This window comes from Monodelphis domestica, chromosome 1 (assembly GCF_027887165.1).
Source record: "Monodelphis domestica isolate mMonDom1 chromosome 1, mMonDom1.pri, whole genome shotgun sequence".
Taxonomy (NCBI): domain Eukaryota; kingdom Metazoa; phylum Chordata; class Mammalia; order Didelphimorphia; family Didelphidae; genus Monodelphis; species Monodelphis domestica.
This window is the reverse complement of record NC_077227.1, coordinates 407,862,027-407,876,984: the sequence shown is the minus strand read 5'-3', so window position 1 is coordinate 407,876,984 and position 14,958 is coordinate 407,862,027. Positions and strand designations below refer to the sequence as shown.

Genomic DNA, 14,958 nt, shown 5'->3' with positions numbered 1-14,958 from the left:
TGGTACCCCTCAAGAAGAAAGGACCAAATATCACTTCTAATTACCACAAAAAAGGCCTTTAACCAGTCTCCTCCATCTCCCAAACTTCTACAAATGCAAAAAAGCAAGCTAATTTAAAGATACAGACTCAAAAGAAAAGGAGCTTAAAGAAGCATAGGGATCACCAAATCCAACCCCTTCATTATACAGATGAGAAAACTGAGGCCCAAAGAGAAATGACTCCCCCCTCAAAAAAAAACATGGCTAATTAGTATAAGAGCTGATGTTTGAACTCAGATCCTTTGACTCCAAATTCAGTGCTCTATCCAATATACCACAGTGCCTCAAGAAGGGGAGAAGTATGAAAAAGAAAAAGGAAATCTTGATCAGTTGACATTCCCCTAGAACAGGTAGCCATAGCATTCCTTTCCTCATCTCAATAGTGGTAACTATGGGAGCAGGGAGGGAGGGGAGCACAATCTTGATACCTGAAGGAATTGTATCAGGCCCAGGCCACGGTCCTATAGTGGCCTTGGGAAACTGGAAGGCACTGGGACTCAAATACCTGTTTTTCTGACTGCCTGGGGACACATGGATGTTTAATTAATGAAATAACCCGCCTCATCTGGGCAACAGCAATCCAAACAGTTTTCCTGCCAGGAATCATTTTTATACCATGGGTCTAGGGTGCCAGTCCAGGCTGAAGGAAGTCAGCCATCTAATCCCCAAATCACCTAGCCTGAATTGTCCCTCCTTCTGAAGAGGGAGCATACACTTCTCTCAGGACCCCAAATCAGTGCTAGCTCATAGTCTGGGGCTGCCCTTACCACCTACTTGTCACCCTAATTCCATCCAGAATATCTTCCATTCAATTCAATTCAACTAATGTTTACTAAATATGCTGAACATTTCCTCAAGATGTAGAGGAAAAATAAAATTTAAATAAGACATAGCCCAGTCTTCATGGAGCTCACAGTCTAATAAAGGGGAAAGACATCACCATGAAAGAATAACAGTGAATATGAGTTAGAAAGTGACACTAATCACTGGAAACTGAAAGGTGGGGGAAGGAAAAGTTTTCCAATAAAGTGTAGACACACACAAACTCCTCACCAAGGACCCTAGCAGTCAGTTCTACTTTCTTCCTATGCTGTTCATTCATAGGCAAGAGACATTTAACCTTTTTGGACTTCATCTACCACTGCCACCACGGTCCCAAATCCTATACAAGATACCCTAAACATTGAGAGTTGTCTCTGGCATCAGTAGTTTCATCTACTTGGTTACCTTTCTAGTATCCTCCTATCCTTTCTGAATGTGCTTAATGCCACCTTTGGGACCTTATAAACTCATCCACACTAAAGAGCAAATGACTGATAACAATCTAAGATCCTCCAAATACATACTAGGATGTTTAAGGGGCTGACAATAGTGGAATTTTATCATTTTAATGACTGGTCAGTGGAAAAGGTGGGCTAGGTACTGCAGACCACAATATAAAGGAAAGAACAATGGACCAGGAACTTAGAGACCTGAGAGTCCTAGTCCCAAGCCCTGTTACTAACTCAAAGTGTGACTTTCAGCAAGTAACTTGTCTACGAGCCTCAGTTTTTCCCATCCATAAAAGGATAGTAACTGACTAGATAGTTCATTCTGGCTCTGACATTCTAGGCTCTGATGTTTCTTCTAGTTATAAAATTCTGTGACTTTCTGGCTAATTATGAGACCTCGGCAAGTCATTCCACTTCTCTGAGACTATTTCCTCAACTGTGAAATAGGTAGAACAGCACTTGATAGTTTACTCTCAGAGGACTGCCAGTGCTAATACAAAGGGGTAACTATTAAATGTCATTAATAACAATAACATCACCCCTAACTTAATACCCTTTGATAATAAGAAAAGGGAGAGGTCTACTCTTTGTATGAGTCTAACAAGCTCTCCAACAAGTGGCCTATCAGCTCAGCCTTTTGGAACCCCTGGTTTCCTCTGAAACTCTGCTCAAGCAACACCTTATGCAAGAGGTCTTTCCTGGGGTCTCCCCCTTCATGTCCTACCCCACCCCCATTCCCACTACCTTTCTCCTCTAAGGTTACCTTGTATCTATTCTGGATCTATTTTATATTCACCCATATATGTATATATTGCCTCCTAAGTTAGAATATAAACTTCTTGAAGCAGAGACTCTGTGCCCAGCACAGAGCAGTCACTTAATAAATGCTTAGATTGATTGCTCTCTCTTCTATGGATCTCATCAAATTAGCAGAGGTCTCCCATGTCTACACTTTTGGGTCCTCCAAAAACTTGTATTTTAGCCTAAAAGTAATAGGGAGCTATTGAAGTTTCTTGAACAGGGGGTGACATAGTAATGCCTGGTTTTTAAGAATAGTATTTTGTCAGCTCTATGGAAGATTGGTTGTAATGGGGAAGTGCTAGGTGCAAGGAACCCAATTAGGAGACTAGTCCAAACATAAAAAATCATAAGGAGAAAGAGAGCTGAGAAAATATAGAATGGACAAGACTTGGCTTGAGCTCAAGTCCCTCATTTCCAACTGCCTGCTGGACAATTCTACCAAGATGTCCCCATGGCATTTCAAACTCAACAAATCTAAAATAAAATACATTGTCTTTTCCTCTAAACCCACCCACACCCAAACTCCCAATTTCCATAGTTTTGTCAAGGACACCAACATTTTTATCTAGTCACCCAGACTCATAACCCAGGAGGCATCCTCAACTCTTGGCTCTAATTTACACATAGCCAATCAATTGCCAAGTCTTGTCCATTCTATATTTTCTCAGCTTTCTTTCTCCTTATGATTTTTTATGTTTGGACTAGTCTCCTAATTGGGTTCCTTGCACCTAGCACTTCCCCATTACAACCAATCTTCCATAGAGCTGACAAAATACTATTCTTAAAAACCAGGCATTACCATGTCACCCCCTGTTCAAGAAACTTCAATAGCTCCCTATTACTTTTAGGCTAAAATACAAGTTGTTCTGTTTGGTTTTTTAAAGCCCTTTAAACTATCTCTGGTCATCTTTCCATGCTATTTATTACTCCCCCTCTAGCACATTCTCAAGCTTCAGACAAATTGACCTGATTCACTACTCTCATATACAGTTCATCTCTCACCTTTGTCCAGGAAGCTAACCCAATGCCTAGAATGAGATACTTCCCTGTCTCTATCTTTTGGAACCCCCAAGATCCTATCAAGGCTCCTTCAAGTGCCATTTCCTTCAGAAAGTCTTTCCTGGTTTCTCCAGGTTTTAGCACCCCCTCTCCCAACACTCTGTATATATCCTGCATGTATTTATCTATAGGTAACAAGATTTGTTACTTAAGGACAAGGATTGTTTTCCCTTTTTTGTCTCCAAATCTCCAGAGCTTCTCCCATAGCCTTGCACATAGTAGGCTCTTAATAAATATGGGTTGGTTTTTTTTTCAATTTGCCTCACTCTAAGACTAGAAGGAAGCATAAAGTTTGCTTCACCACAAGGGGAAAGGGTCATTTTTACTTTCCTGGCTCCCTGACCTTCAAAAGGGTTGTCTGGGACAGGAGTTGGTCAGGCAAAAAGAAAGAAAAATCTTAATTGTGTTTTTTTATAAATGGAGAGGCCCCAACTCCTGTCATAAAAAGATCTTATCCCCTTGAGCACCCTCAGCTCCTCCCCTCCTCCGCTTTCTCTCACTGTCTGTACCTTAGATTTCCTGTGACAACCTGCAGACATTGAAAATCAACTTGTGGATCCCCTCCTCCAGCCTCCCAGCCCCAGTTCCCGGTCCTAGTTGTAGCACTAGCCCTAGCCCTAGCCCTAGCCCTAGCCACTGATCCTGGCCCCAGTTTCCACCCCAACCCCCACTTCAAGTCCCATCTGCATAAACTTAATTCTCTCTCACCCTCTTTCAGCCTTGGGACAGTCCGGGACAGATTAAGCCTTTGTCAGATACACCCAGGAAAGGAAGGGCCAGATGGGACAGGGGACAAGTGGTGTCAGATAACCAGGCAGGATGAAGGAAAGCCACAAACCAAGTCCAGCCCCAATACATATGGCTTGGGGGGTGGGAAGGGGGGGATGCTTTAATTCTGAGAATGAGGACTTATGGGGGAGGAGGGAAAATGGGGGGGAAATGGAAAGGACTCATTTTGCTGTTTGGAGGAGGGAGCAGAACAGAATCATTCAATAAAACATTTCACCCTACAAAATGCATAGGCCCAACCTTTCTTTGTGTCTGTTTATGTGTGTGTGTGCTGGAGAGCTGGGGGGGTGGGATTCAAATGGGGAGGGGAGTAGTAGGAGAGGCCAAGGTGAACACAGTTTAGAAGGTTTTAATCTGAGGAAGGTCCTCCTCAGGGGAATCTACACAGGGACCCCTCCCCTCTCTCAGCCTGGCCCTTAGTTAAAAAAAAAAATCAGGCCAGATGGGCCTACAGTGCAATCCCTTCCACAATGAGAAATCTCTAACATTAATTTTTTAATGGGGGGAAGGAGGGGGTGACCATAGGTCTTAGAGTTGGAGGGGACCCTACAGATCAATTAGTCCCAACCCTCTCATTCTATAGAGAACTAGTACCAAGAGAGGTGAAACCAATTGCCCAAGATCACTGGTACTGCAGTCAAAATCGGAACCCAGGTCCCTTGGAGAGCAAACTGGGTGTTCCTTTTCCACTACACTATGATCTAGAGGCCAGGGAGCCCCAGGGCCCGCTTCTCTCACAGTTTGGGAGATGGCAGCCCACATCTTCAAAAACTGTCCACTAACAAATCAACTGTAAGGAATCCCACACCTCCCCACCTAAAATAATTGAAAAGAAAGGAGGAAGACTTGGAGAGATCTGAGGAGGCAGGCACCTGGAAACTTAAGGAGGAAGCCTCACCGCTGGCTTTCCCTCCTAACTCCGGATCTGTTTATCTTTAAAATGTACCCGATTTCTTTCCTCTCGGGAATACAGCCTCCTGTCCCTTCGGAAACTCCTGGTCTCTTAGGGGTGTGTCTGTTTTGTTTGCAGATTTATGGGAGCTTAGGTGAGTCCCGGACAGGAGGTAGAGTCCGAGGCTCACTAGCGCTCTCTCTCTCGGTCTCTCCTCCCTCCCAGAAAACCAGCCCTCCAGAGGATTGGCTTCTCTTATCCTCCCTTTGGGGGAGTTTATTCATTCCAGAGTAGGAGCTGGGCTGGGGGTGGGGTGGGGTAGCTTTCATTTTGGCCTTGGTTTCCTTAACCGAGAAGGCTGTGGCCACCCTGGGCCTGGGTCTTGTACTGGGAGGTTAAGAGGAGGAATTTTTCTCCCAAGGCCAGGCATGGGCTGCCTGACATCCTGGGGCCTGTTGGGGTCTCGGAGACCAGGCCCAACCCTTTCCGAGGGTCCGGTGGGAAGCAAGTCGGGTGGGGCAAGGGAGGTCAGGGTAAAGGCAGTTTTGAAAGGGTCCTAAAATCTGAGGGCAAGGAGCCCACCCCAGGACTCCCTCATTCAAGCTGGGAATCCAGGCCTGAAGCCCCCTCCCCTCCCCCAGCCCAGCCCCTGGTAAGAGGCAGACCAGATGGGAGGTAAATAGTGCGTTTATAAGCATTTACCACAGATGGACTGCCCTCACCGCAGCCTGCAACCATCTCCCCGACAGGGTATCTCGGAGAGGGGACAACACTATTTCCTGAGAGCTGCGAGGAAGCGGGGTGGGGGTAGCCTCCTGAATCCCCTTTCCCTCCCCGAATTATCTTCCCTCCATGCTCCCAGCCAAAGCAGCTCCAGCATCTCCCTCGCCAGCCTGCTCGCCAACCTTCCCACAGCCTTTCCCCTCCCCATCCCACACCCCCTACCCCCACCCCTCTCCTCCGCCCGGGGAGGGCTGGGAGGAGGGACAAGTGCACTTTTAGTAACGACAAAATCAATTGTCTATGAAGATTCTACTCTCAGGCAGATGGTGCAAAGACTGAGGGAGTTACTAGTTAGGAAGACCCACATTAAACCCCAGCCCTCTCGAAAAGAAAAAAAAGGGGGGGGGAGCTGGGGGGGGCGGTGTCCGCATAAAATGTGAATCTCCGAATTTCGCCGGCTCAAAGTTCAAAGATTTGAGCTCTCGGGGCGGCCCCTGCATCACCCCCACCCCCAAACCCTCCTTAGAACAATGAGGTCCCAGTGGGGGAGCCGCCGGCTCCTTCCCCAGGGCAGCAGCCCGAGGGGCCCTGGGTGGGAGAGAGAGGCAACGCTCCCCTACCTCCGCCCCCGTACGCACCCTAACTGGCCCCCGCCCCAGCCAAATCGGGTGCTTGGGAGGCCCCACCCCTCCCCCACTCCTGGGGTAGCCAGCCCGTGGGGGGGGGGATGGAGGGGTCAGATGCCTCCTCCCTGCTAGCCTCACCCCCTCTCCTCAGACCAAGGCTAAGAGGGCTGAGGGGGTGGACCGGTCCCCATCCGCACCCCGGGACCGTCCGGCCCCGCCCGCCCCGCCCCGCCCGGGGGCGCCTCCTGCGCCAGTCTGCATCGCGCCGGGCCGCCCCCGCCCGTCAGCCCAGGGCCAGTCCCGGGTGGGGTCGGGGCGTTCCAGCCCTTGCCCCTGCCCCAGCTCCTACTCCCGGGCCCAAGCTCGCCGCACCGCCCCCCTCCCCCAGTCTGCGGGGCCTCGTCCCAGAGCCTAGGAGGAGAGGGACGCCCCAGGGAAGACTCCCTGTCCTCAGGCCACTGCAACCCCCGTAGCAGCCTGGGGGCAGGGGGGCGGTGGCAGAAGCTAGGAGCTCCCACCCGGGGCTCACTCGCCCGCCCGCTCGGGACAGCCTGCCTGCTAGGGGTGGGATGGGTCTGGCTCCCGGAGCAGCCGCCTGCTGGAAGGGGGAGGGGGGAAGAAAAAGGAGGAGGAAGAGGAGGAGGAGGAAGGGAGAGGGGGAGGAGGAGGAGGAGGACAGAACATGCCCGGGTGAGCACCCGGGACAGCCCGCGCTGCCGAGGAGAGAGGCGCGGGGGGTGGACTCGCAGCCTTCCCTGCTGCCTCCTGCTCCCGGGACAGCCCGCTCTCTACAAGGAGAGCCAGCCCGGGCGGGTCTGCGCCGTCTGGGCCATCCCGCCGGGAACCAAGGGGGACTGAAGGAAGGGAAGGGGTCCCTGGCTGGAATGGGGAGACACTGCGGGATCAGACCCGTCTGAGGGTAAATGGAGAGAGGTGATCACTCAGACACAAGCAGGGCTAGGACAGACGAACAGCACAGCACTCAGACAGACAGACAGGACACACGCGGACACTGAGGGGAGGCGCGGGCGCGCACTGACCGTTCCAGTTTTCACCGGCACATACACCACTTGACCCATCTTCGGCTCCCTGCTGGTCCCCAGCCGAAAGCCCTTGGAGCGGACCCAAAACTGGAACTTGCCTTTCTCCCCGGACGAGGGGCCGCCGTTGCCGGCACCCGTGGTCCCGCTGCCCCCGCCTTGCAGGACCTCGGCGATCCGCTGGTATTTGCTACGAGTGACCGTCTTGGTCTTGGCTGAGTCTCCGTAGGTCCGGAGACACCAGTCCCGGAACTGGCGCCCCAGCTCCGTGTCCCCGGGGCTGCGGTCCCAGCCCCCCCGCAGGAGCAGTGTCGGCTTCGGCATCCTCGGGGCCCTTGGGGGCGGGCAGAGCGCGGAGCTGGCCGGCCGGCCGGCCCGACTGGAAAGGAGGGAGCGACGGGCGGAGGCTAGCGCTGGGGCTGGGACTGGGACTGGGGAGCGGCTGCCCCGTCCCGAGATGCGGCGGAGCGGCAGCGGTGCTGGTGGCGGTGGCGGCGGCGGCGACCTCGGCGGCCGGGACGCGCGGGGCTGCAGCAGGCAGGGTCCCTCCCGCTCCTCCTGCGCTCCCGCGGCGGCGGCGGCAGCGGCGGCTCCTGCTCCTGCTCCTGCTCCTGCTCCCGCTCCTGCTCCGCCTCCTCCTCCCCCCCGGCCGGGATGCAGGAGGGGATGGAGCAGTCGGGACCGGGAGGTGCAAAGGGGGCGGGTGAGTCCCCTCCCCGGGAGGGGCCGCCCCGCAGCCTGTGAGGGGGAGCCCGGGGCGGGTGAGGGAGACCGAGCGAGACACCGGCGGCGCCAGCGGCGGCTGCTGTCAGGCTAGCGGGCTGCTCGTCTCCGTCCTCCTTCTCCTCCTCTCCTTCCTCCTCCTCCTCCTCCTCCTCCTCCTCCTCCTCCTCCTCCTCCTCGTCCTTGTCCTCGCCGCCTCCTCCACGCAGCGGGATCCCACCTGTTAGAGCCGCGTAGCTTCCCTCCCCCTCCCGGCCCCAGGGCAAAGGAGGCTGGGCTTCCCCCCTTCAACCTCCCCCCCACACACAGTCCCTGGCCCCAGGGGGCGCAGGGGGCCGGACTTCCCACCGCCCCAGACGGGGCCGCCAGGAGCGCAGGGGGCCGGGCTTCCAGTGTCCGGGCCGAGACCGCAGGGGACCAAGTTTCCCCCTGTCCCGGCCCCGGTCTCAGTCCCTGAGGCCTCAGAAGCCGAGTTTTCCCCCGGTCCCTGGCCCTGGTCCGGCCCCTGGGGCCTCCCTCCAGAGGCCCAGCTCCGCCTTGTCCCAGGCCAGGCAGGGTTGAGACTGGGCCCCCTTCTCTCTGTTTCTCTGCTTGACCCCAACCCTGGCCGCAGGACTACAAGTCTCCACGTCCCCTCCCCTCCTTTCCCCACGGGCCCGGGCCCGCATAGGGCGGGGCCTGCCTGTTCTCCCCAAGCTGTCCCCCCTCCTCCTCCCCACAAGGCCTGGGGGCAGGTTGGGCAGGCTGCCTCTCCTACAGTCTCAACCTTTCTGGACAGTTCTGGGGCCTGAGGCAGGCACTATGTTGGCTCAGAGGGACTTCTCCCAGTAATAGGGAAAAAGATGATGGGGGGGGGTGGCTTCCAAGAGCAGTGGGATTCATAGGAGCCCCATACTTATTGTCTCTAGACCGCCACCCTGTCCTGAAGAACCCCAGAGAGAATTATAACCAATTGTCTACTTTCTTCCCAAAAATTTTAATTGGGAGGGTAGGGGTGTGAAAAATAGGAAGAAATATTCTATTCCCTCCTCTATCCCAACCAGATGGTCTTATGGGGGAGGGGGGAGCCAGAGAAGGTCCCTAGGTTGGGTCTATCTTCTCAAACAATGAAGGACCTCAAGAAGATCTCATATTTAGGCTTTAGATCTGAAATGAAGTTTAGAGACCATCTAGTCAAAGTACTCCATTTTATAGATGAGGAAATTGAGACCTAGAGAAATAAATGACTTGCCCAAGGTCACATAGCTAGTGAGAGAGATGACTAATCTCCTAGACCCTGTCAAATCCATGACTCTTTCCACTAAGCCCCTTGCTATACCTTTTAACCTGGGTGGTTCCAGCATTTGTAGAGAATTGACCTTGGCTACTTTGCCACCCCCAACAGGGACAGTCCCCTTTGCTCAATGAAATTACGGGCATAAATAAAGGTTACTGCTACATTCTGCCTGATTTTGCCTCTCTTCCAACCAGGTCATCAAGAAACACAGGCCTTCATTTCTAGCCTGCCTCAGGGGGTTCCTCCCACATTTTGTTGGTGTGCTGACTCTGTCAGATTGCCCCAGGCCAGCTCCTCCACCAACTTTGGTGGAAATGACAAGAAGTTCCAGACTCTGACCCATACAGAACCACTTTCTATCACCAGAAATGTAGGCCCTAGGCCCTATTGCTTGCTCCCTCACTCTGCAGAAGTTTCCCCCCTTGACCTCAACTAAGGCTAACTAATGTCTTCTGATCTTTCTTTGCATTTAATATAGAGGGAATTGTTTTTAAATAGTCAAACATTTCCATGTTTTTCATATATGCCAATGGCTCTGCAAATATAAAATCTTGGTCTTTAATCTTCCTACCATCCCTCTTTGGTTTGAAAATTGGTTTTCCCATTTGACATCTGAAGAAACCATGGGAAATTCTGCATGCATTTTTTCAAGATACTGTGTTCAGGGCCCTGAGTGCTATACAAATTTGTTCAAAAGATTGCTCTTGCCCTCAAGAACTTACAATCTAATAGGGAAGATTAAATAAGATCACATATCCCAGTGATATAATACAATATGATACCATAGGTTACAACCCAACATTGTGATGTACTTACTTTATGCAAGGCACCCAACTAGGGACTAGGTATACATATGGAGCACCCGGTCTATGGCTTTTCCCCTAACTTGTACTCCCATGGGCTAAAAGCTGGGTTCCCAAAGGGATGGCGACTACTATTTTCAAGATTCTAAGAATAATCTGAACATCTGGGTTTTCAATACTGTTGTTCATGAGCCCCCATCTGTGCACCTTCCACCAACAATCAGCCAGAGAGCTTCTTATAAGTATTTACTAAAAGGAAATAACAAGAACAATAGTTACAAAAGACATTCAGCCCAAAGCCTGGAGCACATCTTCCTACAAATATTATATATATATATATATATATATATATATATATATACACACACACACAAATATTATACAAAAGGTATTCATAGGGGGAGTAGACAGTTTTAAAGTAAAAGAGTAGTACGGCATATGGGTAAAGCTCACATGTGGCAAAGGTATAAACCTGTCCCTTTCTTCTTTCCTAAAGTCACTGTCAAGTTCCCCTTGGGTATAGCTGTCTGGTGGACTCTCAGGGTCAATACCTTTGTAGATTCCCTAAATGTAACTTCTTTCTAACGTGAATGGTCATGTTCCCTAAAACTGCCTTTCTTTAAATGTCTATCCTACCAGCTAGAAGTGTGGTCTTTTACTTGTCCAACCTATTTGATTCCAGTAGGACACATTGTGCTGTTGATCCAGTCTCTCCAACAACATGGACAAGGGGGTCAGGGGAGAAAGGAAAGAAATTCCTCTTTATTCCAAGAATTATTCCCTTTCCAAAATTTGGCTCCAATTTTCAATTCTTCTGTTACTAGACTCTATCACTAGCTTGTTTTTATACTTAACCCAAGAAATATAACTTAATCTTCTCAACCAGTCACAAGATGTTTCCTGTGTGCCACCATCTACTTTTCATCCAGTGGCCAAAACTCTATAATCCTCTGAAATTGATTAACTACTTATTCACATCCATTTTATACTTTTAGCTGATTGGAGGGGAGGTATCTAGACTTTCTGTTATTATACTAATTAATTTGGAGGTAGAACCCCACCCTATACACGTTAAGACACATAAAACAGACCCTGATTTGAGAATCAATTATACCAAACGTATACCAACTTATTGGGGAACACAAATATACAGATGAGTCAATACAAAATTACAAAAAGTAATTTCAAGAGGATATAAACACTAACAACTGGAAAGAATCTGGTAAGGTCTCCTAGAAGAGTTTATACCTACATTACTTTGAAGAAAATTGAGAATTGATAAGTCCAAAAAAGAAAAGGCAATGACTTAATTAGAGGTACAAACTCAATTCAACTTGATTTGTTTCAACAGACATTTATTTATGACATTCATATCCTCTGCCCTTGAGCTTAGATCAATCAGAGGTACAAAAATGAACAAAACAAAACCTCCTAGAAGAGCTTACAGTTAGCAGAGGTGTCAGGTAAGTCAAAAAGATGGGTGTTCAAATATTTTTTTTCTTAAACCTGTACCTTCTGTCTCAGAATCAAGTACTAAGTATCAGTTCCAAGGCAGGAGAGTGGCAAGGGTTAGGCAATGGAAGTTAAGTGACTTGCTTAAGATCACATAGTTGGGAAGTGGTAGAGGTCAAATTTGAACCCAGGACCTCCCATCTCTATCCACTGAGCTACCTAGGTGCCCCCTGGGTTCAAACCTTCATTTTCATGCATATTACTTGTGTGATCCTTGGCAAGTAACTTAGTTTTTCAGAGCCTCAGTTTCTTTATTTGTAAAATGGAATACTTGTACCAACCCACAGGGTAGTTGTGAGGAATACAGGAAGGATCTATAAATAATTATTTCAACTACAAATACTTAGTAAATAAGTCCTAGGGAGATGCGTAAGAAACAGAAAGGGCCACATAGCTGGACAGTATCAGAAGCAGGTTTCAAAACTAGGTACTCCTGACTCTATATCCCATAATCCATTGCCACTATAGTGGAGAAAACAGTATATAAATGAGTTATAATTCTGACAGGCAGACTAAAATTGACACAAGAGCCCTGATTCTGGGGTCAGAAGACCTGAGTTTGAGAACAGATTTAGCTCAATATGACATAGATCTTACTTTCGTGGAACTTTTGGGCTAATGAAGAAGGAAGGAAATGAGACAAAGACTACTCTGAGAGTTAGTGGATCAAGAGAAGCCATTGCCAAATGGAAAGGTCACAGATAAAATGCTGCCGCCTACCTGTGTGACCTTGAACAAGGCATTTAAACCCCACAGAGCCTTGATTTCTTCATCTCTGGAACATGGAGAATGATACTTGCATTACATACCTCACAGGGTTATTATTAGGGGGAAAAGGCATTTCAGGAACTTCAAAGTGCTTCAGAAATGTAAGCTACTCTTCAATCAATCAGCAAATATTTATTTATCAGCTATTATATACCAGACCTGTGCTAGTCAGTAGAGATATGAAGAGAACAGTGAAATACTCTTTGCCTTCAGGGAACTTAGCTTCTCTGGGGGAAGCAAAACATACTTGTATTAGGAGATTTTGTTGCTGTTCAGTTGGTTTTCAGTCATTTCTATTTTCTTTGCAAAGATACAGGAGTGATTTGCAATTTCCTTCTCCAGCTCATTTTACAAATGAGGAAACTGAGGCAAACAAGGTGAAATGACTTGCCCAGGATCACACAGTTAGGAAGTGTTGGAGGTCACATTTGAACTCAGGCCCAGAACTCTATCCATGGCATCAAAGTTAATACAAGCTAATTTCATTATCATAAGAGGCCTACATAATAGAAAACATAATAAATGGGTTCAGAGAGCCTGATGCTGTAGAGAAGGCTGGATTTGAAGTCAGAAGATTTGGGGCTTAAATTCCATATCTTCTGCTTCCTTCCTTCCTGTATAACCTCAGGGCCTCAGTTTCTTTATCCATACAATGAGGTAAGTAGAGATTCAAATGAAAGTCGACAAATATTTATTGTGTCTATTGTTTGCAGAGCAAGTGTTGGACATTGGAGAAGATGCAAAGCTTGACTAAGACCACAGATCTTGCTGTCATGGAGCTTGGGTCTAGTGGAGAAGGTATAACAGGTACAGAAAAGAAAATGGGACACGGTCCCCCAAGAGAGTTCATGAAGAGAAGCCGCCATCATATGGAAAGGTCGTAGGTAAAATGTTCAGAGAATTGACAGTGGGTGAGGCCTTGGAGCACAGATTAGATCACAGAATCATAGAACTAGAAGGAAGCTTACACCTTGGCTAGTCTTCATTTCACACATTTCACACAACAGGCAACTGAGGCGCAGAAGGGAAATTGTTTGCCCTAAGACACATGGAAAATGAGTACCAAAAGTGAAAATCTAACCCAGATCTTTCAGCCTTCACATATCATTGCTATTTCCACTGTGCCATGCTGCTGGCCCAAGGAAGTCATTATGGAAGAAATGGCATCTGAATTAGGCCTTGAAGGACAGATGGATAGCAGTTCCTTTGCAGGGGTTAAGAGTGGGAGAAAAAGGGATAAGGAGACCACTCATTTATCCTATTTTTCTTAATCTCTATGCTTTTTTTGTTATGTTTAGACAAATAAGGTTTTTGTTCCCATTTCCTTGCTATTTTGATAGTATAACTAGATTTTTGACTGCATAACTAGAATTTGCTGAGAAATGGATAAAGCCTTCAGATAGAAGCTTTGTTTACTCCATCCTCTTTAAGGGATGGCCACCGGAAAAGCAGCTTGAATCTAAGAAAAAACATTTCTCCAAGACTGGAAGTATTTGGAGAGGAGGAGATTGATGTAACTCCAGTCTGTTACTCCCTCTCTAAAGACAGCCAGTCTCATAGCCCCTTCTCCTGCTCCAAGAATCAAATTCTTCCTTAAAGAGGGGGAAGCAAGATTTCAGAGATCTATTCATATCTCCCTAGGAACCACAATTTAGAAAAATCCTTATGGATACCCATAACCTACATAGGCAACACACACACCCAGCATGTGTTTATTTTTTAAGTGGAAATATACTAATCATGTGACCCTGAACAATTAGCTTAATCTTTTGAGTCTCAGTTTCCTTATCTATATAATGGGATTCTTTTCCTTCTTAACTGCTAGTGTATTTATGTAGGCAGTTTACTTGAAAAGGCTGTAAGACTGAGCCATGGTTAGTTGTAAATGACATAGAGTTGGATCTAAAGGGTACCTGGGAAATAAAAGGGAAGGAGATAGCTAGGAGTGGTGAAATAATCCTGGTCTGGGAGCCCAAAGGAGGTCAGTTGGGTGGCCCAGTGGATAGAACACTAGGATTAGAATCTTTTTGAGTTTGAATTTGGCCTCAGATACTTGCTTGCCCTGTGACCCTAGGTAAGTCACTTAACCCTATTTACCTCATTCTCTTCAAGTATAAAATGAGCTGGAGGAGGAAATGGTAGACTACTCCAGTATCTTTGCCAAGAAGACCCCAAATGGGATCTCAGGGAGTGGGACACAACTGAACAACTACCAGGGAGGCTAAAGATTTGGTTTTCTGGGGAGGCTTATTGAGAGGCCTGGACAAATGCCCTCTATAAAATAGAGATAAGGGTTGGGAGATGGGGCAATGTTGCATTGATCTCCAAGGGCTCTGACATTATTTTTCTGATCAAGCTTGTTCAGGCCAATTCTTGACCTAGTTTAGGCAGGTCTGCTAGTAGCTCCATATGTGACCCTGTGTGTGACCACATTGGTTTCATAGGTTCTAAATCTCAGTTTCTACAGTTGTAAATAATATTCTTACTTCCCGTCTCATCAGGCTCTGGTGAGCTTCAAATCTGCTTCAATAAATATTTATTACACACCTACTATATAGAACAGGGATAAAGACTTGTGATTTCACTGGTTTAGGGAATTCCCAAGTGTACAAACTTCCTCTACCAATGTAGGACAA

The 14,958-nt window shown here is 48.0% G+C and overlaps 1 protein-coding gene across 1 annotated transcript in view; it reads right to left on the bottom strand.

Annotated features, from left to right (window-relative positions):
* The window catches only part of NOL4L (nucleolar protein 4 like), a 223,512-nt gene extending 215,693 nt beyond the window's left edge, over window positions 1-7,819 (bottom strand). Inside the window, exon 1 of the mRNA XM_001362708.4 lies at window positions 7,241-7,819. Coding sequence (XP_001362745.2) covers window positions 7,241-7,564 — 324 coding nt within the window. The 5' untranslated portion in view covers window positions 7,565-7,819. The remainder of the gene's footprint in view (window positions 1-7,240) is intronic.
* Between the last annotated feature and the right edge of the window lie 7,139 nt (window positions 7,820-14,958).